Raw genomic sequence first — 26,721 nt, 5'->3', positions numbered from 1 at the left:
CCCCAGCAGCATAAGGATTTGCACTCCCACAAAAGTGTGACCATGTCACTAGATGACTGCTTTCTCTTTGGTGCTGTCAAGGGCAACATTCTGTATGGTGGGTTTTTTTTGTTGTTTTTGTTTGTTTGGTTTTGGTTTTTTTGGTGACAGACTTCTCCAACACTTCAGTCCAAAACTTTTTTTTTTTGTTTTTTAATATTCTAAAACACATGCTCCCATTATTAAAATGATTCTCATTTCTCTTTGTTTCTTCCCAGTGGGGTTTGATTTGCACCATACAATCTCCAGGGCTGATTGAGGTGGCATTTCAAATCGAGCTCTTCAAGTTGCCTGCCAGCTTTCACACTGACTTGGGGTCACGTTAACGAATGGATGACCACAAAGTCCCTTAGAGTGAGTTCAAGGTGAAGTCATCCTGCTGCCTGTTCTACTTTTACTGCAGCTGTGGGGACCTGGTCCTGAGCTCACTTTGATGCTTGTTAGGACTTCACAGGTGCTGGGCTGGTGGCAGCCCATTTTTTTAACATTGTAGCTCATAAAGTCGTTAATATAGGTAGTTGCAACAGTAACCCGTGTCCGGAGTCCCTCCCCTGCTCCTAAGGCACTGGCACATGGGTGAGTAGGGAAGGCGAGCCTAGGGCTGCTGAACTGCTACTGCCAGTCACACTCCGTGCAGGTGCTTTCTATCCTCTCGAGAAGCCGGGGACATGTATCCTCTAATTCCCTCTCTTTTCCAGATGGGAGAATGAGCTCAGGGAGGCCAGGTCTCAGAGCCCACATCCCAGGTCTGGTGGGCTCTGCTGGTTTCTATGCCTACTGGGGCCGGGGCTGAGCAGCCCACCCCGAACCCACATGAGTGCCTGAGTTGCTTGTCGCTAGGGCTGTGGTGAGGGGCCACCTCGCCCAAAATGTCTCCCATTGGCAGCCCCAGTCAGCGACTAACACACTGCCAATGGCCTCTTGCCTTGGTGGGACAGCTCTGTGGTTCCATCACGCTCCAGAGCTCCTGCCACCTCTCTGCGTGGCTTCTGTCCTGCCCCTCCTGCTGCCCTCCATGGGTCGTGTAGGATGCCCGGATCCTTATGCAGGCTCTGCCTTCAGGGAACCAGACCTCGAGCACCTGTTGTGTTTGAAGCTCGTTTCTTCCCTGTGCATGCACGTCACCTTTCAGATGGCTGGCAGCAGAACTCAGGGTGCCCCGCTGGCACCCATGGGAGTCCCTGGGGCCCCAAGACGAGAGGCGTTGGTGGTGCCGCCTGCAAGCTGGCGTTTCCCAGCTGCTAGCCAGCCGCTGGCTTAAACACCCATGGCGAGACAGTGCCCAGCCTGGCCAGGAGGTGCCCACACGGAAGATGTGGTGAACACACCACGGACAGGGCTTAGCTGCACGAGGTTCTGGTCAAGCCAGCAGGGGGTCAGGCCAGAGCCGAGGACAGGGACCTGCCAGTGGCCTGAGACGCCAATGGACGGATGGCACTGGGTGGGCCCAGCACTGGCCTCCACGACGCCCACATGCATGTGGCAGGCCAGCGCTGCCCCACACTTAGCACGGCACCCACTTTGTGTGCAGGTCCGACAGGCAGTGACGTGCGTGGTGGGGGGCTGGCTGCTGGATCTGCGGGACCGGTACTCCTTCTTCCCCAAGCTGATCCCGCTGCTGCTCAGCAGCCTTGACGACGAGATGCCAGAGATCGCGTGAGTACTGTGGGGGCAGGGTGGGCTAAGGCAGGTGGTGCTGTCCCCCCTCAGGTCGGGGGCGGGCGGCTGAGCCTCTGCTCCCAGCCTTTGCTGCCAACGTGGATTCCCTGTCCGGTCGTCGGGGCCGTCCCCACCTGATCTTCCCAGGTTGTCACGACAACAGTGGCCGTTCCTGGGCTCCGGGGTCTCTTGTAGGAGCCACACTATGCCCTTCATGTGCTGCGAGATCATGTGCCATGAATGGTCTCTGGCTTTTCAAATGAGAGTCTGCTTTTTTACACTGTGAGCACACGCATGAAGTCGGTCACCAGGCCATGGCCCCCTGACCTGTGACTCTGCTGCAGGCACACGGCTGCCAGCCTCTGGGAGAAGATTGGCTTGCAGTGGCAACAGGAAAATGAGGAGGACCTCAAGGACAAACTGGACTTCGCCTCTCCACCTCCCGCCCACCACCCCTCGCCAGGTGAGTGTTGCTTTCCAAGGGCAGTGAGGTGGCTGGGTGGCAGGAGGGCCCCATCCAAGGGGAGAGCAGTGCCACACCCGGCTGCGGTGCTCTGAGCCACTCACTGTCCCCACACCGTCCTCCTCACTGCGGTGGCATTGCTCATGGTGCCCTCTCCTATCCTGGGCCAGCTCTGGTGAAGAGGCATGTGGCTTCCTTGGGGATCCAGGTCCATGGGGACCCCCCAGGTGGCCCTGGTGTACAACACGCATGGAGCCACTTTTGCCAGCAGAGATTTTGGAAATGAGCAGCGCTTTGTCATTTCACAAAAATAGCTTTTGTGAGCTTCTGAAGAAGCAAAACGGGGCACGGGTAAGACGCAGGCCTTGTACTGGGCTGATTCTGGTGCTCAGCAGCTCCTGACCTTCCAGATGCGCCGGCAGCAGCCTCAGTCCTGTGCTCTGTCCCTAAGCGCCGAGTCAGGGCCGAGCCCTCGGCCCGCACACCTTCATGTTTCCGTTCTGGAAACTGTGCTCGCAGATACGAGCTCCGGGGGTCACACTAGCAGTTCTAGACCAGCCTGTGTTCGTGGCAGAGTCTCCACACCACCCTGTGGCTCCTGCGCACTCACTTGGTCCATGGAAAACCTGCCAGATGGCCATGTCCTGCGCGTTTCTGTCCTCCCCAGTGTTAACGCAGGTGGCGGGTCATCCCTACTCACAGGCCTCGCTGCAGGGCGGGATGAAAGGCATGGGCGATGGGGGCTGCAGAGAGGCAGGCCTGGGCGGGAAGTTGGCGAAGGGCAACCAGCCTGGTGACAGGCAGCTGTGCCCAGAACTGTGCTTCAGTCAGGGCGGATACGCTGGGAATGGACTCACAATCAGTTAGTGGCATAAGCTCTGGATTTCACTAGGTTTGGAGCATTTTGCCTTAATGTCACTTTTTCTCCTTTAAAATTTGAATTTCAAGTCCAAGTTTTCAGACTTTTGAACACATTTCATATGTCAGTTTATGTCAGTCTCCTCAGAACCTGTCCACTGACCGTCCATTTTCCTGGCCACACACTCTCCCAGTGCCCCGACCTCAGCAGCTGCCCAGCTTGGGTCCGGTGACGTCCCCTCCCCCAGAGCACACTCCAGCCCATGAGGGCAGGCTGTGAGGTACTTGACAGGAGTAACTCAACCTTCTGAGGCAGGGCCCTGTGAGCTTCAGCGAGCACACAGGCATATGACCCCCACAGATGCGACCTAGAGCGTGTCACCAGCCCCAGACGGCCTTCGTGCCCATTCCCCTCGCAGTTGCCACTCCACACAGTCTCCCGGGGGCTCTGTGTTTTCCAGCTGCACGGTTGCCTTTCTTGTCTGGCTCTCGTCACGCCATGTGTGGCCGTGGCTCTTCTGCCGCTGGGTCACATCCCATCCGGACGTCCCGAGTTTGTGTGACTGTCAGTACTCAAAGGACGTTTGGGTCATTTCCAGTTTGGGTGACTTCAGACGAGGCTGATGGAAGCACGTGCATTCAGGTTTCGTGTGAATGTCAACTTCTCAGACCCACACAAGGACCGGGATGGCTGGGCCGTGTGTGTCTGCGTGGACTGCCAGCTCTTCCCAGGCGTCTGCACTTGGCCTCTCACACGGGGTAGAGGAGTGTTCCAGCTGCCCCTCGGCCCGTGACGTGGGGGTATTCGTAGCGCCCGCAGTGTAGCAGGACGCACTGTGTAATGGGGCCACCAGTGATTTAGCCTGTGAGCCCCGAGCACAGGAGCTGCGAGCATCTTTTCGGGGCTCACAGACCACTGCCCAGCTTCTAGTTCAGTGTCTGTGCACATCTTCTGTCCGTAGTTTAAGTTGGTTGTTTGATCTGCTGGGACGGAGGTTCCAGACTTCTTTGTGCAAAGGACAAAGTCCTTTGTCAGGTCTGTGTTGTGCGGCTCTTCTCTCCGGCTGGGCTGAAGTACTGGCAGCCCTGGCGGGCACCGTGCCCCCTCCTGCATGCCTGCTCTCCTTCCCACCTGCCTCATTTCTTCCTGGGACTTACTTCTAGCCGACATCGTGCTGTCTGAGCAAAACATTTACTCTCATCATCTCGCTCGAGAGGCAGACTTGTGTATGCTTGTATCCTGGCACCTGGAGCAGGTGTGCCAGGAGCAGAGCCGGCTCAGCAAGGGTCAGATGTGTGGGGGTGTGTCCTCTTACGTGAGAAGTGGGAGGCCCGAGTGTGGCCGAATCGCAGACGTGAGCGTCTGAGCAGCCAGGGTGAGAAGGTAACGGTTCAGCTGCTGACCGAGCCTGTGCTCAGCAGCCTGCCCTGTGCAGCACTTGCACCCGGCCCGGGCCTCATTCCAGGCCATCCCTCCCTTCCTAGGAAAGGGAATGTAACGTGCTTACCCACGTGTGGTCATCAGCTTTGCAAACACAGTGTAAGTTTCCTCTGAGAACACTGGGATAAATCTCCAGTTAAAACCAAGGTGTATGTTGGGAAGAACGGAAGGGCATCTTTTGTCATTCTCAAGCCTGTGGCTGGCCTGGACAAAGTGCTCTTCTCGTGCGGAAACACGAGTTCCTGCTCGACATGCATCTGCCCACAACCCCGCCAACCGCCAGCGGCAGAATCAAGTGGTGACAGCAGGTTCCGGAGTCCCTTCTGCTTTGAAATTATCCTTCGGCTAAAATTGTTTTCCTTGGTAATGCTTGAGTGAAAAGCAAGCACGTCTTTGCAATGGGGAATGGCTTGTCAGACCTTTTAACACCAGAGAATAGAGTTGGCTTTTGTTAAAACCCATTTTAGAAATCAGGAGGGTTCCCTTTGAACAGATGCCATTGTCCTGTGAATTGCTCTGTCCATAATAACCTCTGTGTTTTCATGTTCTGCCTGAGAGCCTAAACCGGGCTTGTGTTTCAGCCAAGTGTTGGCAAGTATCAGGAAAGACACCTGAATAGAAGAAGTTGTCAGAGCTGTTACATTGTGTAGAGGAAGCAGGAGAGGCCAAGTGAGCGAGGGTCCCTGGGTGGACAGTGACCGTGCCGAGCCCGCTCTGAGTATGAGGAGGAAGTGTGACCCTGTTAGCGGGCAGGAGGGAAGGGCAGGGCCTCCACCGTCTGGCAGCTGCCGTGGAGCCCGGTCTACTTGTAACAGACGCCGTTCTCCCTCTCAGACCAACAGGAGTGAAGCCCCAGGGGCTAGGCAGCTGGTGCCCAGGCAGCTGTGAGGACCACACGTCGCTGACCCAGGTCTCAGGTCTGGGCACGAGCGGCTCCTGTGGCTTTCCCTAACCCCATGTCGGCTGGCCCTCGACCACACACTGAGGAGTGTCCGTTTCTTCAGGAAGGTCAGCATCTTGTAGCTGCTTGGACCTTTGCCTCTCTATCCAGCCTGTTTGTGATGGTTTATAAATTACAGTGCTAGGCAGACCTGCTATGGGACTCCGATAAATACATTGAGAAATGGATGGCCTGTTTTTCTGCCTGCAGTTAAATTACACTTAGCCTAACTGCAAAAATAAACTGAGTTCACGCTCCACATGCTTCTGACGCGCCTGTTAGGGTTGTCCGCTGACCTCCCTGATTTAAGAGGCAGGGAGAGGGGTGTTTACAAATACAGAAGAAGACCTCCTTGAACTCGTCAGAGGCCTCTGACCTTGCACCTGAGGTTTGTGCCTCGGGGTGTGGGGGAGGTGGACGCTCCTGATGGCAGTGGGAGCTGTACGAGCACTGGACGCTGGGGCTGACTTCCTCGGTGCCCACACACATCTGCAGTAAAGCCCCAACTCAGTTGCTTGGAAAGTGACTTTCGGATGAGAAGGAAATTGTTTAGTAGCTGTAAAAACGAGGTAGAAAAACAGGTCAACTGTATCTCTCCACAGAGCAGAATCACACACCCTTACACCAGGGTCCAAGGTGGGAGCAGAAGTCAGCACTTAGTGTGCTCTAAGTGTGCCAGGCACTACACACCTGTGTCTCGAAGTGGTGCTGGACCCTGTGAGGTCACATTCCTGTCGCCTCTTACAGCCAAGCAAGCACAAGACCTGAGAGGCTGTGTTGCCACCAAGAGGCGAGCAGGTGCTCGGCGGGTCCTCCTGCCCTCAGAGCCGTGCTCTTAGTGCTCCAAGGTGATTGTCCTCTGTGCGTGGTACGTGCTCGGGTGCGGTGCACACGTGCGTGGTACGTGCTCAGGCGCGGTGCACACGTGTGTGGTGCGTGCTCGGGCGTGGTGTACACGTGTGTGGTACATGCTCAGGCGCGGTGCACACGTGTGTGGTACGTGCTCGGGCGTGGTATACACGTGCGTGGTACATGCTCAGGTGCGGTGCACACGTGTGTGGTATGTGCTTGGGCGTGGTGTGCACGTGCGTGGTCCGTGCTCCGGCGTGGTGCGCACGTGCGTGGTGCATACTCAGTGGGATGGGAACTCTCATGCTGGTTTGGCCCCTGCAGAAAGCGTGTGAAGCATGTGGCAGTTTCCTAAACGTTACTGGGCAGCTATCCTGTGACCCAGCCATCACGCTGCTGGGAACCTGCCAGGAGGTGACAACAGGCCCACCCAACCCTGCACGTGGGTGTTCTCCACAGCATCAGTGCTGTACAGAGCTCGGGCCGTCCACCAGCAGTGACCGGACACACTTGCTGTCTCCCTGCCTCGGAATGCTGCTGGGCAGTCAGGTTTGAGCGCTCAGCAGCCCATGGAGGGCGCTGAGTGAACTCACAGAGTAAGAGGAGCCTAACAAAAAATTATATACTGTCCAGTTCCACTACAGAAGATTCTAGAACATGCTGTTGAGCTGTCGTGACAGGAAGCAGATCCGTGGTTGCCCGGGCGGGGTGGGGCGGGCCGGAGGCGTCACGAGAGCCACGGGCAACTGGGTGACGGATGCATGTACTACTGACTGCAGTGACGGCTCGCAGGTATGTCCAGATGTCAGCACTTGTGGAGTTAGGCACATGGAGATGTGCCCTGTCGCACGTCACCCACACCTCAGCACCGCAGTGAAACGCTTCCAAGTACCTTATGACGCTTTGTCTTCATTTCTGTCCTGAGAGTTGGTTTGAATTTTTAAGACCTCAAAATAAAACTGGTGGGTTTACCTTAAATAGGAATGTACAACAGATTACTTTCTGTAGGATCGTAGGGGTTTTGTGAATTTCACGTTTACTTTTGATCTTTTTAACGCAGAGACCCGCCCGGGGTTGGGCTGCCGGGAGCTCATCTTCAGAAACCTGTCCAAGATCCTTCCCGCCGTCTGTCACGACATCACCGACTGGGTGGTGGGGACCAGGGTGAAGTCTGCGCAGCTGCTGGCGGAGCTGCTACGACACGCAGAGGACCACATCACACAGCACCTGGAGCTCCTGCTCAGAACGCTGCTCCACGCTTGTGCCGATGACGAGGGGGCCGTGGTCAGCAGTGTGAGTAGCCTTTCCAGCCACGGTTATCGAGCTGTTACTTACGGGTGTGAAACCCACTGCTTTTAGGTTTACAGGTCTGCGAATTTTGACAAACCTAAGCAGTCGTGGAACCACCACCACAGCTGAGTTCTAGAGTTTCTGTTGTCCCCCGGCCCCCACCCCACGCCCAGCCCCCACCACCACTGATGTGCTCTGTCCCTGTAACCTGCCTTCTTGAGGGCATGTGCAAGTGGAACCGTACAGCGTGTTTGGGGACTGGCATTTTCACTCACCTTGACGCCCTGAGGCCTACCCATGGATACACCCACAGCCCCTCCTTGACAGGACCCCCCGCCCCACTCATGGGGCGCAGCACATTTGGGCTGCAGGCAGGGGTGTAGGTTGCTGGGAGCAGACAGACCAGCGTGGGGTGGGAAACCCGCAAGGACCCAGCCCTCCTGCCAGCCAGCCCCGCCTGCCTTGTAAGCCAGATGGCGGGAGCCTTCCCAGGGATGTCCCAAGGGTCACCAGGGCCTCTTTGCACCAGTGTCTGAACAACGGATGCCAAGAGAGGTTCCTGCAGGTCTGCCTGGTGGTCATGGCAGCGTGGTGGCTGGACCCCAGACCATGGCAGCCCCAGCTGTCTGTGGTTCCTCCCGCAGTGTACCAGGTCCGCAGAGCTGATTGGGGCGTTCGTCAGCCCGGACGTCTTCCTGAGGTTGATGTGGCCCCTGCTGAAGAAGTCACCCTCTGCCCCCGGCCTCCTGGTCCTCGCTTCTGTCATCCGGGGCTGCCCGAGGGAAGCCCTGCAGCCACACCTGAAGGCCATTGCCACGGAGCTGGCCCAGGCGCACATCTGTCAAGGGGCTGAGAAGGTAAGCGTGGGAATGAGCAGGTAGGACGCAGACAGTACTGCACGTGCTGTGCTGGGCATGTCCCTGGCCAGTCACTGTGGAAACAGCACTAGTGATCATTGCTAGTAAGCCCGGCCTGGGGCCTGTTGTTGGGGCTCTTTGCTTCTTGTCTCACTCTGCTCGGTCCAGCACAGTGGCCACTAAAAGTAACATTAAACAAAGGCAGTTCTCCAGTAGTCACACTGGCCACATTCCCCGTGCCTCGTAGCCATGTGTGGCCAACACTCCCGTGGTGGCCAGTGCAGGACGGGGCACGTCCCTCGAGGACAGCCTTGCTGGACAGCGCTGCTGTGGGTAGTCTCGGGCCGAGAGAGGATGCACGGTAGCCGCCTCCTCCCTCCACCCTGACACGAGCTTGCCTGGCCCCCAACCCCCTTTGGGCCCACACAGCACTCGGTGCCGTGTGCACCTTACCAGTGCCGTGAGCTGGGCCCCATCAGTTGGTTTTCTGATAATGCACATAAAACAAGCCACCTGGTGGTTTGGCGAGCCATTGTTGGGATCTGAGCATGGCTGGCACAAATTTGTTTTAAATTGAGCAATGAATGTGTCACGTTTGCAGCTGAGACAATGTAGTTACTGAAGCTTAACCATTTGAAATATTTTATAATTGTTTGCAATTGAGAAAAAATAATGACGTGGGTTTTGCTTGGCTGGGAGAGGCTTAAGCCCTGTAAACCCCGCCCTGGACGTAGCCCTCGGATCTGTCTGTAGAGAAACCGGAGTCGCCTCAGCTGGGGTCAGCATGCAGTGCCACCCCCGACGCCGGGAGAAGCTGGCATGCTCCCACTGTGTACGTGACCGTGGCTGCTGTGGCCACAAAGCCAGGCTGGAAGGGACCGGAGGGGCTCGCTCTGCTTCCTCACTGTCTAGTCCTTGGTCACGGCCCTTTCTCTGACTTCCCAGTGAGGAGGGCACCGCTCATAGTGGTGCTGTGAGCCATGTTAAACCTGCCAGGCAGTTTCTAGAGCAGAGAGGGGGAGCGAGGACGAAGCTCGGAAAGCGCATGTCGGTGGGCTGCCTCGTGTGCTCTGGGTGTTATGAACTGCACTCTAGCTTGTCCCCAAACCGTCTGCAACACGATGGTCACATTCATGTGCGTTCTGCATTTTCACTCCCAAGGGGTTCTAAGGAGGGTTTTGATCCCTCCCTATAGGTTTGCAATCAAGAAGCATTTTTTTTCTAGAAAGCTATAACTTGTGAATTTGTATTGGTGTTCAAATACATACTTTACACACCTTACAGCCAAGAAAATGTAATTTCATATTTAGTGTAGGTTACAGAAAACTTGAATCCCTTAACCCATTGGGTTCAGATTGTGTTTGGCTCCTCATCTCCCAGTTTTTTCAAGGAAAGTTTTGATGATCTTTTGAAGAAAGACGCGTCTTTCTAACAAAGCCTAATAGTGACTTTCTGGATGTGTTCCATCCCTGGGGCCGGGCCAGGGAACCAGCCAGGACAGAACCCAGAGCACGCACTCTGCTCCTTTCATGACCCACTGGAACGTGCAGCACCTAGGGTGTGGGCAGAGGAGTCCCTGTTCCCAGCTGTGCCCCCTTCTGTGGCAGGGAGGGCACCTCGTGCGCATGTGCGTGTGCGCACGTGCGTGTGTGAGTGTGCATGTGTGTCCGTGTGAGTCTGTGTGTGTACATCCTGAGGAAGGGGCATATGTCCCCCACAATCATCTCCAGTAGCTGTAAGAACAGGCCCCGAATGGGTTTTGAGAACAAACAGACTGAGCAGTGGAGGGAACGTGATTCTCTTTGTTGTGCATGTTTGGTAACAGTAACTGTAGCCAGGCGACTGTAGCTCAGGACAGTCCCCTTTTCCTGCTTGGCTGAAGAGCTCCAGGAGGGCCGGACGCCGGTGCTGTCGCTGACGTGAGTCCCCCCTTCCCAGTGCAGCTCAGGCAGCTCAGCTGACCTGGTTTCAGGAGCAAAACCACTAGGGACATCTCGTTCTGTGCGTGAGCAGGTCGATGCTGAGGCCCTCTGGTTAAACGCTGAGAAGCCTGTACGTGCGACGGCCTGCTTTCCTCCGAGAGGAAAGCCCTGCTGTGTGCACAGCAGCGCGATGCTGGTCGGGACACGTGGTTCTTCATGGACTCCAGTGTCCGGGGCATCACAGCGCAGCCCAGCAAGAGCCAACATTGTCTAAAAGCTGAATTCCTTTTTATTTTAATTGAAAAAATGCTTGCTCCTTACATGTATATTCTAGGTCATTTTAGAAGTTAGCGAAAATCGTATTTTCAGAAAACCATCAATCCAGGCCTAAAAGACACTGGGCTTTGGGAAGAGTCAGGATTCGAATAAAAACACCAATCTGTGGCTTCTCACAGGAGTTAGGGCATCCAGTGGTCCCGGCGATGTCGCTGGGGTGGGCGTGGGTCCAGCTTCTGAAGGCAGAGGTGTTGCTCCGTGCACACGGGTCCCCAGTGCGTGAGGACGGGCGGGTCTGGAGGTGCATGTACCAAGCTATTCTGTGGTCCAGTGTGAGTTTGCTGTTTAAATTTATGTCACTTGTGACTGAGTCATGGAGTTACAGAACTCACTCAGAATCTAGAACCAATCCGTTATCTAGCCAAATAATTGCCAAACTTATTTGAACTCACACCCCCATTAGTAAACATGTTTCCAATATACACATACTTGTTTATTCACGAATCACATTTGTGAGTTACATTCATGACCTGCGTTCCATCCTTTATGAAACACAGCGTTCTGAAGGGAACACTAACAGAAACGTCACTTCTGCCTCCCCTGCTCGCCCACTCCAGGCTTTGTTTTACGGTTGACGAGGCTGAAGCTGGGATGTGAGCGGCTGGACCCACCCAACCAAGACAGCACCTTGCCCTCTCTGTCAGGAAGCATTTTTTGAACCATAGAATTTTATTTATTTTTGTCAAAACTTAGTATTGTAGATACATTTAAAAACGCACAGAAGTAGAGAGAAAGCAGAATGAACCTCCGCGTACCCGTCATCCCGCCTCAGCAATGACCGACTCTAGCGTTTTCTCAGCTTGTCCTCCTTCCTTCACCTTTTTCCTGAACTTTGGGCGGTGGGCGGGGAGAGCTGGGGTATTGTGAAACAAACCTGACACCCAGTCATTTCACTTGCAAAGTCTGCATTACTAGTTAATATTGCTGACACATAAGGACGTTTTTAAGCAACTGAAATACTGTCGAGCAGTTAACAAAATGAATATGAATTCCTTAGTTTCCAGCCTGTGTTCAGTTCCCCGTTGTCTGAAAGAGCCCCAGTTGTGCTGTGTTTATTTGCCGTGGGCTCTGTGGCTCTGCCTCTCAAGGGGCAGGCCATGGCTTCCTGTCAGCCCTCGGGCAGGGTGGGAGGTGGTCAGCGGCCCCAGCGCAGCTAACGGTGCCCCTGCTCTATCCCCAGCGTGTGTACGGGGAGAACTTGCTGCTCTGCGTGCAGGCTCTAGTGGCCGTGTGCCGTGAAGCCTGCAGAGGGTGCGGCCTGCAGCTCATGGAAGTGCTGGTGACCGTAATGGCGTTCGCAGATGCCACGGGCCTTGGTGACGAGGTGAGCCTGGTGGGACAATCTGCCGCTTTGCCATCCACGTGATGGTGCTCATTGCTGTAAACCTCTGCCCTTGACTCCCAGCTCAGGCTGCCCGACTACAGCTGACATTGGGGATGAGTCTCTCATGAGCTGGCCTTGGGGTACACAGAAATCTAGGTCCCTTTCAACTGCCATGTAGTGTGTCAGAGTGAGGATGACTCATCTTGGAGTCCCTCTGGAGGCACGGACGAGGCGTCCACACTCACACCTGTGCGGAGCGTGTGGCTAACACGCGACGTGCCTGCGGAGGTCTGCAGACGGGAGAACAGCACAATGTTCCTGTTTCATCGCAGGCCGGCTGCACTGCCCAATGGGCTCTGCTCGTAGGCTTACAGCCCTCTGACGTCCATTCCCCGCGAGCCCAGATGTCCTGCCGCTTCTCCCAGAGCTGGGACTCAGTTTCCCGCCACGTCTCTCCAGGGCCCCCAGGCAGGTCTCTGGGCGCTGAGTTGCGGGACGGGGGCCACAATGCCCAGACTGAGGAGGCTCCCGCCCTCCTCCTCCTTTCTTGGGGCCCCTTTAAACTGCTGCATTTATTTCTCCCTTTCAAAACCTCCTTCCCAGAGGTGTGTCTTAGCGGTGGCTTGTGGTTACTGGCAGCAGCCATTGGCTTACAGCGCCTCAGACCAGGCTGGCCCCCTGGCAGCTGCATGGCCCGGACCTGCCTGGTGTTCCAGCCCCGAGGAGAAGCACGGGCAGGGGGGCCATGGCCTTGCCACTTCGTCTTCCTTCGCCCTCTATTCCCCAGAGCCGCAGTATTCCTGTCACCCGCACCCGCAGGTCTGCTGGGGCGAGTGCTGAGCTGAGGAAGGACACGGGGTGTCTGCAAACATCGCGGAAGTCTGTTCAGTTTAGTTTCCTGAAGCCAGCTGCTCCCCTTCTCCTTCACGGACTGAGCCCAGCTGGCAGCCCAGCTCCCGCTCTGTAGGCGCGTGAGGACGACGGGCAGGGCAAGGCCTCAGGCCCAGGGGCTCGAGGTGCGCGTAGAGGGAGGCACGTCATCTGTTTCACTGCTCGTGGTGCAGGCGGCGTTGACATGACATGAATGGAAATGGGAGCTGAACGCGGTGTCGCAGTCCGGGCTCCCAGCACGGACTTCACGGGTTTCCATCATGTCAGCCTCGTCACCGTCACGGGGAAAATGCCTGTGGTTGGCCTGCTGCTCCAGCCGGTCGCGTTCCTGAGTGGCTCTCAGGGTCTCAGGTGATGACGACGGGTCTCCAGTGGGGGCCTGAGCTGTGGAACGGGCTTGTCCCAGCCTGTGACTCACCTTCCAGGTTCAGGAGACCATGGCCATGCTGGCCGTGGAGGAGAATGGTGGCGACAGCCAGGACCTCTACCGAGAGCACTTGGGCCCTCTCCTGGAGTGGCTGGCCGGCTCCCACGACGACTGGACCGCCTACTCTACAGAGCTGCTGCAGTTTAACGTGCTGGTCACCCACACAGGTGAGCCCCCAAAATGGCTCGTGCACGGCTGGGTGCAGGGCTTTGCCACTGCCAGCCGGGAGTTTTCGGTGTGAACCAGAGTGCTGGCAGGCTGGGCCGCACTGAACTGAGCTCGCTTTTCCTCGTGACTCCCAGTCACTGTCATCTCTGAAGGACACATGTTACGGGACAAACCTTCATGTCTAAAGCGCAGAGACTGTGCTGGAGACTGTGGCGCAGCTCTCCCAGTCTGCCCGGCACACCTCTTAGGGCGAACCTTGAAGCCGTGGCTTTTCGTGGCCCCTTTTGTGACCTGTGTCCTGCAGATGTGTCAGTGTGTGCAGCTGCTGGTGTGGAGGTGGCAGGAATGCTGTGCCCCATCGGTTCTCCTGAGCCTCCAGACTCAGGCATTTTCCTGAGACGAGCACCGTCGCCTGTGATGCTCTCTCAGGTGTGGAATAACACCTCAGAATCCTAGTCAGGTTTTCATTAGCGAAACGATGGCAGTTCGTTACAGATACGCTGTACTTCGGGTGGGCATAAGGGGTCGAGCAGCTCGGTTTGTCTTCATCTAAATTGATGACAATCCTGTTTCCCTGGAAGGAAGTGGCAAGCGTCCCGCCACCTCTGGGTGCAGAGACGCTGTGACTGTTCTGGAATCCGGAAGGGTCCCTGCTGTGACTGAGACTAATGTGCATTGTCCCTAGAGAACAGTGGTTCGTCTCGGGACCCAGGGGCTGTGACCCCTAGAAAAAAACCCGAATTGTTCTGTCAGTTGTCTGCAAAACCATATTTTTAGATATGAAAAGAAAATAGAGCTAATGTCCAGCAGTACTAACTGTCCGTGGTAGATGCTGTTCGGCTGCATTACAACCTCAGCCCCTCAATGTCCTCATAGCTACTCTGTGTGGGAGGAATTGCCACCCCCATTTCACGGAGGAGGAGACTGAGGCAGACAGCCCAGGGTCACACAGCTGGCAGGCTGGGGTGTGACCCGGGCCCACGGGCCTCTTGGTGGGGGTCCAGTGTATCAGTTTCTCGTTTTTCACTAAATGTTGCCCAATTTCACAAATCAAATTGCTCCAGTGTTCACGTGACAGATGGGGACACTGGGCGAGTACACCCTGGGAGACGAGCCTTGCGTCCTTAGCAGGACAGCCAGGGTTCAGGAGCCTCTGCCGTGGTCTCCAAAAATCTGTTTCCGTGCAGCTTTAAAAAGAATCTCTTCCATGGTAGTGTAGCTGATGGACACCTCAGAAGGCGCCATGTGCCCGTGTCTCGTGTCGTGCTCAGGAAAATGCTGACAGTGTAACGTGAAGTGAAAGAGCAGGTTTTAAAACTGCAATTCAGTAATCCCAACCATGTTTCCTGTGAGTACGTCTGTGTGAGCGTGTGCAAGTGTATGCAGGCTTTGTGCATGTATGTGTGCACGCGTGACTATGCGTGTGTGTGCGTGTGTGTATGAGGTATGCGTGTGTGTATATTTGTAAAATCGCAAAGGAAGTATAGCAGCGTTCCCAGCAGTGCTCTGAGTGGCTTTTGCTTTCCGCTTTATTTAGTTTTCTGTATTTCCCAAGTTTTCTATAATCAGCGTGTATGTCTGTAACAAGCAAAGCAAAAAGATTTAAATACTTAGTTAAAATCCTTCAATCCCTTATTTACACAAGTTCCGTAAGAAGATAACATTTTTCATTTAATTCTGCATGTAAACATACCGAAACAGAACTTCCTAAATCTTGAAAAGGTGGGCGGACTGCACAAGAGAGAAGCAGGTTGGACTGTCCACATGTGAGGCCAGAGGTCAAGGAGAGAAGCCTGGGGGTTCATGTGCAGCAAACCGGGAGCAGGGCCCCCAGACAGGTGTGCAAAGCTGAGCCCCGACGCTGGGCAGAGAGGCCGGGCTGTGTGAAGAGTGAGTAGAGCTGGCGATGAGGGTGGGCAGGGGCAGCGGTCACCGTGAGATGTGCACTTGAGGTTGGGATGCCGTTTTTCATCTATCAAGTTAGGCCCCCAACTTAAACGCATCCTTGGTGTTGTCGAAGGGGAGCCTCGCCTGCTGGCGGAGCTGTAAGTGTGGCTCTTGTGGAAGCAGCCTGAGGTCATGCTTCTAGAGTTCAGCGTGTTCAGACCTTGCCTCCAGCAATCGCCTGTGTGAGAACCGTCCTGAGGAAATAGGCTGATTGTGGAGCAAGCCAGGAGCCCAGAAATACTCCACGGGCGCAGCTGAGTAGCAGAAGTGGCCCAAACACCGTACAGGAAGCTGCTGTGTGATGATGCTCTGAAGAAAACATGCCCTTCGGCCGCCGCAGTGTCAGCCTCTGGAGCAGCATGGGGACACGCCTGCGGTGACGTGAGGTACAGCCGAGCTGCAGGCAGCTGAGCACACGCGTCGTGAGTGGACAATGTGTAGGGCGGCATGAGCAGGTCTCCAGGGATAAGTCTCGTCTCCTCCTCTTCTTGACGCGCTTCCCGCGTGCTGCCCGCCTCATGGTGCGAGGGCTTCCAGGGGCCTCTGTGCTGGGCGCCTGCTCGGTGTGCTGCTGGGACCGCGCTGAGCCCCAGGTGGGCTGAAGTCCTGGCGAAGGGCTTGGTGTCTCATACGCTCCCGGACACTCGATGTACCTCTCTCTACCACAGGCATTGACTGGCGCCCCACGGCTTCCAGGGCTTTTTCTCCGTATTGTTAACGGAGCATTTAGCAAGACTGAGTGTTAGAAACGATGCGTTTCGTGCCGGGTTTGTGAAGGAGCTGACCACGGGCAGCAGCTGAAGCGTCCGGCACAGGCGGGGTGCCAGGCACCCACTGGACTAGCCTTTCGTCCCTGCTTCCTTGGAGTGAAGCTGTTGGGAGGTTGGGGCCTAGTCCTGAGCACTCACCCACCTCTGCTGGGGAGGCGGCCACAGCTTCGTCTTCTGTGAGATGCTGAAGAAAGGACACTGCCCGACGGCCTGAGCGCTCTCTGCCACGGAGGCTGCTCCGCCCTGGGGGCATGTCTCTGGTTTGCTCGTCTCTTCCTCCCCAGACCCACACACGGCTCCAGGCTGATGAGCTGATACCCTCAGGCCGTGCTTTCTCCTGCCGCAGGTTCCACACGGCACCTCTTTAACAAGATCTAAGTTGCTTGGCCTGCTCTCTGAGTTGTTGCATAGGCAGCAGACTGTGGTTTCACAGTGACCTTTCTTGGTCCAGAAAGCGAACTCCTGTGTGCTGGCATGGGGCCGGGGGTGGGGGGGGGAGCATTGTGAATCACAGCTCCTGCCTACACCCCAGGCACGATTCAGGGGGTTTCCAGATGCTGCATACCAGCATTTGTGTTTGAAATCTTTTAAGGGCACCGGGAGAATTGCGGCATTCCTTCGTCAAGCAGTAAGTTTGCAAAAGGATCATGGCTGCCAAGTTTAAGGGCCAGTATTAGACAACATGTTCTGAAAAACTGATTTTGGTGGGTTTAACACATTGCTTGACTGTGAATTTTTTAAGAATTTGGAAAAAGATAAGGAAATAGAAAGTTTACGTGTTGAATAATCAGAGTGATTTGGCGGGTTAAGTGCTCTCATGGCGTCCAGGGCTCGCGGGACCCAGCAGGAACCAGGCTGCTTCTGTGTTCCAGGCCCCGCCCTCGGGTCAGCGCTGCCACACCTCGTCCCCATCCTCAGCAGCTGCCTGCAGCCGGCCAGGGACCCACAGATGCGCCTGAAGCTCTTCTCTGCCCTGTCGCGCGTGCTGCTGAGAGCGAAGGAGACCCTGGACTCCCAAGGGTAGGTGGGCCCGCCCGCGCCCCCCCCCATACACACACGGAGGTCTCAGGTGAGAACTGGGTGGTCCCTGCTGCCTGCAGCTTCGTGTCCCCCCTGGTAAACAGCGGGGTCACGGTAGTGAGCACACTGTGCAGAGACACTAAATCAAAGTCCCTTTAGTGTGGTCATTAAAATTCCACTGAAGGAAAACGTTTTAGGGAACATTAACTATTAATGGCTTATATATTAGCTGTTCTGAGTTTTAAAAGCCTTTTGGTACCTTTCAAACCTAGCAGAATTGATTGAATTACCACTGATCGTTAAAGCCGTAGAAAGTGCTTTTAGGTAGCATTCCAACACTAAGGGCCTTGGACTTGACGGTTTTAAAGTCAGGGCACAGGGAGCAGGTGGCCTGAGGTAAATGCGGAGGGTTCAGAGCCCTAGGGACACACCGCCTGCAGCAGCCGCCAGCCTGAGTGACTCTGGTCTTTCTGTGGGATGCTGTGAGCTCTGGGGACCTGTCCCCCGAGGGAACAGATCTATGCGGAGTCCTGCTCTGTCGTTGGCCTGCCGTGACTGTTTCCTATGGAAATAATTGGGTCATTCAGACTTCTCTTCTCTGAATGTTGCGCTGATCCCTCTGCTGTTGCGCCTCTAGCCAGACACCGCATTGCAGGAAATCCCTGCTGGGCTGCAGAAGCTTCCTGGCTTCGAAGGGACATGAACAGATGCCGAGTCGGCCCTAGCAATCGGCCCATCAGTAGGCAGATTCTCCCATCATGTGCACGCCGTCCAGGCTGTCCATCCCCCCAGAGTTTGGCTCAGCCATGTCCCTGCGGACAGTAATCCCATCAACACAGCGTCCGAGTTGAGACCAAGTTCCCAAAAGAACCTGCGCTTGGAGAATTCTCCTGGAAAGCACTCAGGATCAGGAGAAGAAAGGTGTTCGATTTACAGTTGCTTAGGTGGAAGTATTAGCTGTTTTTACAGACAGGGAAAATTAACCAAAATATTCATAGCATCTGCCTGGTTCTGAGTTTTAGAGTTATCAAATGGTAGGATATGAAATGTGTCAGTGACTGCTGAGACAGGAACCGTGCAAAGGGGATCCATGGTGCTGTGAAGGCTCCCACGCCTCGTTTATATACCAGCAGCTCTGAAGAGGCAGCGAGGACAATGGGGGTCCTTTCTGGAGGACCGCCCCCTAGGTTGGGAGGGTTCTCTTTATGAACGGGGTGTTCCTTCAGCACAGCGCCCCAGAATGAGAGCTCTGAGCAGTGGACCCTGCAGTCCCGACCCTGCTGTAAGGACCCCCTAAGAGGCCAGCCCCCTGATTTTCTGCAGGGACACTCGCCTGTCCTGCCCCACGTCTCAGGTCAGAGCAAGGCCCTCGCGGGCTGTTCTCTGCAGCCTGAGGGCGAGCTCTGCCTGCTTCCTCGTTCTTAGCAGCCGAGCTATGCACGGGCTGCCTCTTCCTGTGCTACACGATCAGCAGTTCATTGTTTTTTTTTGTTGTTGTTTTTTTAATTTATTGGGGAAGGGGAACAGGACTTTATTGGGGAACAGTGTGTACTTCCAGGCCTTTTTTCCAAGTCAAGTTGTTGTCCTTTCAACCCTAGTTGTGGAGGGCGCAGCCCAGCTCCAGGTCCAGTTGCCTTTTTTTCCTAGTTGCAGGGGGCACAGCCCACCATCCCTTGTGGGAGTCGAACCGGCAACCTTGTGGTTGAGAGGATGCGCTCCAACCAGCTGAGCCATCCGGGAGCTCAGCGGCAGCTCAGCTCAAGGTGCCGTGTTCAATCTTAGTTGCAGGGGGAGCTGCCCACCATCCCTTGCAGGACTTGAACTGACAACCAGAGAGCCCACTGGCCCATGTGGGAATCGAACCTGCAGCCTTCGGAGTTAGGCGCATGAGCCACCTGAGCCACCGGGCCGGCCCCAGCAGTTTGTTTTTTGAAAGTCTAGTGCTTTTACTCTCTGGCATGCTGATGCCTCAGAGGGCAGTTCATTCTTGCGTTGGATGCAGGACGCAGCCCCCGCCTGCATCGCAAGGCCGGCTTGGACCACAGGACACAGGGCTCTTTCCAGAGGGGCCTCTTGTAAATCACTTTGCAGGAAACAACAGCTCTTTGCTTGAAAATAAAAGCACCTCCAGAACCTAATTAAGGATGTGCAAATCATCCCGAAGCGAATGCACTTTCCAGGTGGGCTCTGGGGCGCCCCCTGCTGGACGCTGCTCCCGCACCTGCAGGGCGCGCCCTGGGCTCGGTTGCGGTAACGCTGGAAATCAACCAGTGGATTACTCATTCCACAAAATACGTTTTCATCTGTGAGCAGATGCCTGTGGGTGCGGTGGGATTTGGCAAGAACGCAGAGGCTCGTCTCTGGGCAGCATTTAGTGGGTGCCCAGTATGGGACCCTGCAGTACCAAGCCACCAGCAAGTGGAGACGTGACCGCCGGGGTTGTGGTTTGGGTTAGATTTTTGTCTTGACGGCACATCAACATGGTTGGTGGCCACTGAGCTGAGAGTTAGTGGGGGCAGACCCGTGGTGCCCTTGCTGAAGTGGACAGGAATGTGTTAGGCCTGGTAGGCCTGTCTCTCTAAGTCACACATGTGGGGGTGACTGCTGGCCTGGTTGCTGCTCCTGTGTCGGGTGCTTGGTGACGTGTGCTCAGAGCTGGAGGAATGACAGGGAAAGCCCTTCCTCAGCAAAGTGGGAAGGAGGCCACAAGTACACTGTTGGGCCCCTGGGGTTCTCTGGAGCTCAGGACTGACCCATGGCTGGTTCCGGAGAAGCCCACAGGAGCGGCCACCTCCCCCAGGGAAGCAGGGGGCTTCCAGTCTTGTTGGGGGTCCACTTCCAGTCTCATTTCTGCTTGTTTTTCTATTTGGCCTTTTCCCCAGTCTGCCCTCCTCACCTGCTTTCTCATGCTTCCTTTCCAGGCAGTTTCACAGCTACCTTGACACCGTGATAAAGGACATCTTGGTCCCCAATCTGCAGTGGCACGCGGGGAGGACAGCTGCAGCCATCCGCACGGCAGCCGTGTCTTGCCTCTGGGCACTCCTCAGCAGTGAGGTCCTGTCGGCCACACAGGTGAGGGGCCCCGGCGTCCTGGGCCCATGCAGGGTGAGATGGGCTGCGCCCGGCTGCCGGCCCCTCTCAAAGCCCAAAGCCACTTTCTAGAACAAATAAAGGAAAGGGAGCCTGGGGACCAAAAGGCAAGAGCCTGGCCAGATGACTCGGTGAGAAGCCGAATCTGATGGAGAGTTTCCTTTGATCATTTGGGGGATTTCTGAGGTTTACAGATTGAATGTTTCTCTTTACAAGACAAAGAATTTAATCACAGGAGCCTAACTAACTTGGCTGGTGTAAGCTCCCTGCATTATTTTCATTCCTCTCTCCAGCTAACAAATTAAGGGAACAATAGAGACGAGAGTTTTAAAGCATTGTGTCCTGTGCTTGTACCTTCACGTTGTGAAAATATCTCACCAGGTGCCCCCCTCCTGTGTGAGCCACACCTCCTGCTACCCCGAATGGTGATTTAAGTTAAATGTCCCCCAGATTTTCTGGACACAGGACACAGGCACGCTAGTAAGTAAAGGAGCAGCTGTGTAGGGTTTGTGCCTCAGTCACACTTCGTGAGTAATGGACTTCTTAAAATCCAACTGACTACGTTAAACAAAAATTGTTCAAATTAGCTAGACTGTAAAATCGAGGTTCAGGTCCACTTCTTATGTACAGTTTTCAAAACAGCCTTCCAGGCTCCATGGTGTCTGTACCAAAAGCAAGTCTGTCGTCACTGCCCGAGCATACACCAGAGGTGCCTCACGTCCCCTGTTTGTGCTGGTGGCAGATACAGGACGTGCAGCAGATACTGATGCCCCCAGTTCTGACCACCCTGGAAGAAGCCTCTCAGACGACTCGACTGACCTCATGCCGAATCATTAGCGTATTGTTAAAAACCTCTGGTGGTGCGACTGATCCAGATAAATTCATCAAGATTTATCCTGGTAGGACATTTTCCTTTTCCAAAGCATATGTGTATATTTGTTTGAAAATGTCTCTTTTATTTGAAAAATAGAAAATGGCTACTTTGACTTCTGGTTAAGTTGGTACTATGAGTCCAAACATGACACCGACAGATAAAACATCACTGAATAGTCGACAGAGCATGAGGAGCAAGACCGATCGTGTGGACCAGAATTGGGGGGTGTGGGGACCCCAGGAGCAGGGCAGGAGCTTAGGTTCCCAGCAGCCAGGGGTACAGCTGGAGTGCAACAGGCCGCCCTCAGCGTGAGCCCAGGGCTGGGCACCACCCTGGGGACCCCCAGTGTCACTGCCTCTGGAGCCCAAGCACCAGACGTCCCGTGCAGAAGCCAGCCCTCACCCCCACCGTGGGGAACGGCGAGTGCAGGCGGGCTGCGGACATAGGTTCCTATGCACGGCAAACCGGCCTGGAGGAGGGTAGCAGCTACCCAGTGCTAGAGTGATAGTCATTTTAAAAGACAGTTTTAAGAGCTCCTGGACGTGGCCAGTAGTTACTGAAATTTAAAACTCGGTGCCCTGGATGAGCTGAAGCCAAATGGCTGAGACGCAAGCCAAGAACGGAGTTGTCGCCTCCCACTGCACTCGTGGGCCCAGCGGGCGCTGCTGAGGCTCTGGAAGATTCGTGGGGGGCCAGAGATTTCTTGGAGATTATGTGAGAAAAGCAGACATTTGATACAAGTCTTACCATTAACATAAGAGTTTGTACCCATTGGGGAAGATGATGATTCTGTTTTCACCAGCAGAATGGTCTGGTTCTGGAGGCTCAGCAGAAACAGAACTGACGCAGCTGGTGGCATTTCATGTCACTGGACCTCAGCTCTGTCCCCAGAGCCCACGGAGAGCAGGGTCAGCAGACGTCCCTCCTGTGCTGTCTGCTCTCAGGAAGGGTGGGGCAGCTGGGCGTGAGGCCCGTGGGTGACAGGCTTTGAATGGACCGTCATGGGGCCACCTTGAGGGTGAGGGAAGGTGTGGAGGAGCTCGGGGCCGGTCACTCCTGCACTCTGTCCATAGCGTCCACCCTTTGGCCAGAGTGGGGGACCGGATGTGAGCTCCTGGGACCTGGCCCCGCTGCCCTTCTGCCTCACTGCCGTCCTGCCCCTCCTTCCAGAACTCTTAAAACGCCTGGATGATGTTTCCAATGATGTGAGGCTAGCGGCTGCCTCTGCCTTGGTCACCTGGTTGCAGTGTATCACAAAGGATGCTGGGAAGTCTCAGTCCCAGAGTGACATTCAGTACCTGTACAGGGAGCTGCTCGTGTACCTGGACGACGCCGAGAGCACCGTCCAGGATGCGGTCTTGGGTGAGTGTCGCGCTCTGACTGGTGTGTGTGTGTGTGTGTGTGTGTGTGTGAATGCCATCCCCATCCCCACAGCCAGCCGCATGGGACCTGCAGGTGGGGTGATGGGGACCCTTTGGGCCCAGGCCCGGGACATCCCGAGGGCGTGACCTTTGTGGGTTACAGCCACTATGCTTGCCATAACAGAACTAAAGCAGCAGGCTTAATTTAACATATCGATTCCTGCGTTTAAAACGGAAAGCCCCTTCCGTATTAACATAAAGAAGATGTGTCTTTCAAAGATACATTTTCCAAAACAAAATAATGAGCAAGAAGGGTGTCACAGTTGTAGACGTTTGCAGATCTCTAATGTCTAGCCTGACAGAAGGCAGCGAAATTGTCCTAGGTGTTGTTTTGGTTGAAGTGCATGGAAAAATCGGGCGTCACAGATGGATGTGGAGAGAAGCATTTCCTGGCTGTTTTGGAGCAGGGGGATTCTCCGATACTGGACCGGCCACTGACTCAGAGGGTCGACTCTGAGGCCACTGTGTCACTTGCATGTGTGCTTTGGTAACACCCTGTTCTGGCCACTGGGAAAGTGTCACCATTGAATTGTGCAGCTCTTCTGAGTGTTGACGTGTCAGCTTGTTAGCATCAAGCTTAGAAAAGGGAAGAAAAGCTTTGGGAAGCTGGAAGGCTTATGATGGCAGAAACTTTCTGCTTGAAAGTTTAAATGTTATCACTGGCCACAAATACTGTCACTTCACTCATTTTCGAGAATATGTTCGGCCGAGTTCCCAAGTATGGATACCCGAGTTGGTCAGTCCTTTGTCACTTGGTCGTTCTTTCAAATAGATGTGGTGTTTCTGACTGGGCAGCAGCTCTGCCTCACCATGCTGCGCCCCCTCCTCATGACTGTGTCCCCTGCTCACCACGCCGAGCTCCCCTTCCTCACAGTGTTTATAGGGCTCAGTGGACACCGAAAAGTATGGTGTATCTACAGAAAGCCCTGGAGATACCACTGAGAGTGTGATGCAAAGTATAATGAAAATGCCAATAAGTAGATTTTAATGAGAGTGGAATTCTGAAAATAGTCAAATAACCCAGAAATCAAGAAAGAAGGAAGAGGAGACAGAAACAGGGACAAACAGGAAACAGATAGTAAGCAAAGTCCAACACGGCAGCAATCCCAGTGGGTGTCTGGCACTTTTTAGTTTTCAATCCCAGCTGACATTCAATGTTACATCAGTTCCAGGTGTACAGCATCGTGGTTAGACATTTATAGAACTTACAGAGTGACCCCCATAACTCTGGTACCCACCGGGCACCATGTTTCGTTAGCACACATCACTGACCATGTGCTCTAAGCTGTACTTACAGCCCCATGACTATTTTGTAATGGACAGTTGTACCTTCGAATCCCTTCCCGTTTTTCACCCAGCCCCCTAACCCCCCACCCAGCTGGCAACCATCAGTTTGTTTTCTGTTATCTATGAGTCTGGTTCTGTTTCGTTTGTTCGTTTATTTTGTTCTTTGTATTCCACAGATCAGTGAGATCATACGGTATTTGTTTTGCTCTGACCTGTTTCACTGAGCATAATACCCTCTAGCTCCATCCATGTTGTCACAAATGGCAAGATTTCCTTCTTTTTGTGGCCGAGCAATACTCCATTGTGTAAATGTACCACCTCTTCTTTAGCCAGTCATCTATTGATGGACACCCAGGCTGCTTCCATGTCTTCGCTATTGTGAGGGATGCTGCAGTGAACATGCTGCAGGTATCTTCTCGTTAGTGTTTTGGATTTATTCTGATAAATGCCCAGGAGTGGAATTGCTGGGTAATAAGGTAGTTCTATTTTTAATTTTTTGAGGAACCTCCGTACTGTTTTTCACAGTGGCTGCACCAATCCCACCAAGTGCACAAGGGTTCCCTTTTCTCCACATCCTCACCAATAGTTGTTGATTTATTGATGGCCATTGTGACAGCTGTGAGGTGACACCTTATTGTGGATTTAATTTGCATTTCTCTGATGATGACGTTGAGCATCTTTTCATATGTCTGTTGGCCATATGTATGTTCTCTTTGGAGAATTGCCTGTTCCAGTCCTCTACCCATTTTTTAAAAATTAAATTTATTGGGGTGACATTGGTTAATATTCTGCCCATTTTTTAATCAGATTGTTTGGTTCTTTTTGGTGTTACGTTGCATGTGAGTTCCTTATATATTTTGGACATTAATCCCTTATTGGATGTATCATTTGTGAGTATCTTCTCCCGTTCAGTAGGTTGTATTTTTGTTTTGTTGATGGTTTCCCTTTGCTGAGCAAAAACTTTCTAGTTTGAGGTAGTCCAATTTGTTTTCTGTTTGTTGCCCTTACCCAAGGAGACATACACAAATGGATATTGCAAAGAGTGATGTCGTTTACTGCCTCTGTTTTTTTTCTAGTTTTATGGTTTCGGGTCTTACATATAAGTCTTTAATCCATTTTGAGTTTCTTCTTATATGTGGTGTGAGAAAGTGGTCTGATTTTTCTTGCATGTTTCTGTCTGGTTTTCCTGGCACCATTTATTGAATAGACTGTCTTGACCCCATTGTATATTCCTGCCTCCTTTGTTACAGGTTAAGTGACCATATACTAGGTGTGGGTGAATTTCTGGGCTCTCCAGTCTGTTCCATTGATCCATGTGTCTGCTTTTATGCCATGATCATGCTGTTCTGGCGACTATAGCCTTGTGTTGCTTTAATACTTATTTCTGGCGTCTTAAGGGTGTTGCTGTTTTACAGAGGTCCTCAAAGCAGGCAGTGTCCTGTTCCCTGACCTGCTGATGACAGAGACGGAGGCCGTCATGCACAAGCACCGCTCACCCGCCTACTGTGAGCGCCTCCTGCAGCACATACAGACCAGGCCGCCTGCGCAGTGACGGGCCTTCAAGGCTACAGCTGGCGTGGGGAGCGTGGACGCCAGACCTCCTGCTCACTCCCCTGGGATTTGTGGCCTTTGACCCTCCTAGCAGGGCACCTTCTTGTCAGCAGCCTCGGACACTCACCAGAAGACTGACAGCGAGAAGAATGTATTTCCTAAGCAAAGTGCCCGGTTTTCTCCTGGGACCATTTTTCAAACTCAGCAGTTTATGAAGTAACATTCACCGAGTGGCTCTATATTTTTATGGTTTTTTATACAGTTTCTGGAGAAGTCCGCCAAAGAGCTACAGCTAATTTGAAATGAAAACTGTCAGCTGTTCACACTGGCGGCCACATCGGCTCTCACGTGCTCTCCTCTTAAGGCCACTGCTAGGTCCATGGATTGTGGTGGGTCTGTCTGGCTTGTGTCCACCAAGAAACTTCCCTACCATTTTCTTTAAAGCCGAAGGGATTAAAAAGAAATGCCGTTCTTTCTTTAGATTCTGAGTACTGAAACTGAATGTCTCAGTGAACAGACTAAAAGGAATTTGAAATCTTAAGAACTATCATCAGTGAAATTTTTCCCATTTAAAATGTACTGGAACTTAAAATGTTATGTGGATATATTCGGTCACAGTATTTTTTTTAGGTCAGTAATGCTAACAGTGTTGAAATAGGATATTTAATAAGGTACAATTTTCGTTGCTCTTTTGTAAGTAGCAGTAAGTAAAATTGTATTTTATTCTCTAGCACTTTCTACACCGAAGTGCCTAAAAGATTTCATTTTAAGTGGCGATTATTTCCAGAAGCCAAATATATATACACGCTGACAGAAGGGGGGAATGCTGTGTGTATTTTCCAACAATCAAATATTAACATTCATGCTTTGCTGTTCGCAATTTGATTAAAAGTATTTATTATAATTATTCTGTATGCCTGTCTTTATGTGAGTTGATAATTGATTGCCAGTTTTGGGAACTGCTCGTTTTTCCCTGGATTTCCCCTCCTGGTGAAGCCGGCCTCGGCGCCCTGGCCTCGGCTCTTCGGGCCGCCCCCCGCCCGGGCTACCTTGGCACAGGCGGCCGGGCCGGGTCAGGTGTGGGCCCAGCCCCGGGGCTGCCCGTCGGCCTCCGCGCCCTGTGCCTGTTCCTGCCGCCGACTCGCGGGGCACCTGTGAAACGTTGTCAGGCCGCAGCCCCGCAACGCGTCGCGCCGGGAGGGGCCCGGTGGTGGGCCGCGGGACGCCCGCGCCGAGCCCCGTCTCCCACCTCGGGTCAGCCCTGAGGGTCCCCCGCGCCCACAGTGACCCGCAGGGC

At 53.9% G+C, this 26,721-nt stretch overlaps 1 protein-coding gene across 1 annotated transcript in view; it reads left to right on the top strand.

Annotated features, from left to right (window-relative positions):
• The window catches only part of DNAAF5 (dynein axonemal assembly factor 5), a 32,130-nt gene extending 5,793 nt beyond the window's left edge, over positions 1 to 26,337 (top strand). Inside the window, exons 3-13 of the mRNA XM_081036054.1 lie at positions 1,571 to 1,695; positions 2,043 to 2,161; positions 7,310 to 7,542; positions 8,184 to 8,396; positions 11,835 to 11,978; positions 13,295 to 13,463; positions 17,054 to 17,201; positions 20,123 to 20,273; positions 21,034 to 21,190; positions 22,336 to 22,527; positions 25,289 to 26,337. Coding sequence (XP_080892180.1) covers positions 1,571 to 1,695; positions 2,043 to 2,161; positions 7,310 to 7,542; positions 8,184 to 8,396; positions 11,835 to 11,978; positions 13,295 to 13,463; positions 17,054 to 17,201; positions 20,123 to 20,273; positions 21,034 to 21,190; positions 22,336 to 22,527; positions 25,289 to 25,425 — 1,788 coding nt within the window. The 3' untranslated portion in view covers positions 25,426 to 26,337. The remainder of the gene's footprint in view (positions 1 to 1,570; positions 1,696 to 2,042; positions 2,162 to 7,309; positions 7,543 to 8,183; positions 8,397 to 11,834; positions 11,979 to 13,294; positions 13,464 to 17,053; positions 17,202 to 20,122; positions 20,274 to 21,033; positions 21,191 to 22,335; positions 22,528 to 25,288) is intronic.
• The last annotated feature ends 384 nt before the right edge of the window (positions 26,338 to 26,721 follow it).

Source organism: Rhinolophus hipposideros (assembly GCF_964194185.1).
Source record: "Rhinolophus hipposideros genome assembly, chromosome: 23".
NCBI classification, from domain to species: domain Eukaryota; kingdom Metazoa; phylum Chordata; class Mammalia; order Chiroptera; family Rhinolophidae; genus Rhinolophus; species Rhinolophus hipposideros.
This window is presented reverse-complemented; position numbering and strand designations above follow the sequence as displayed.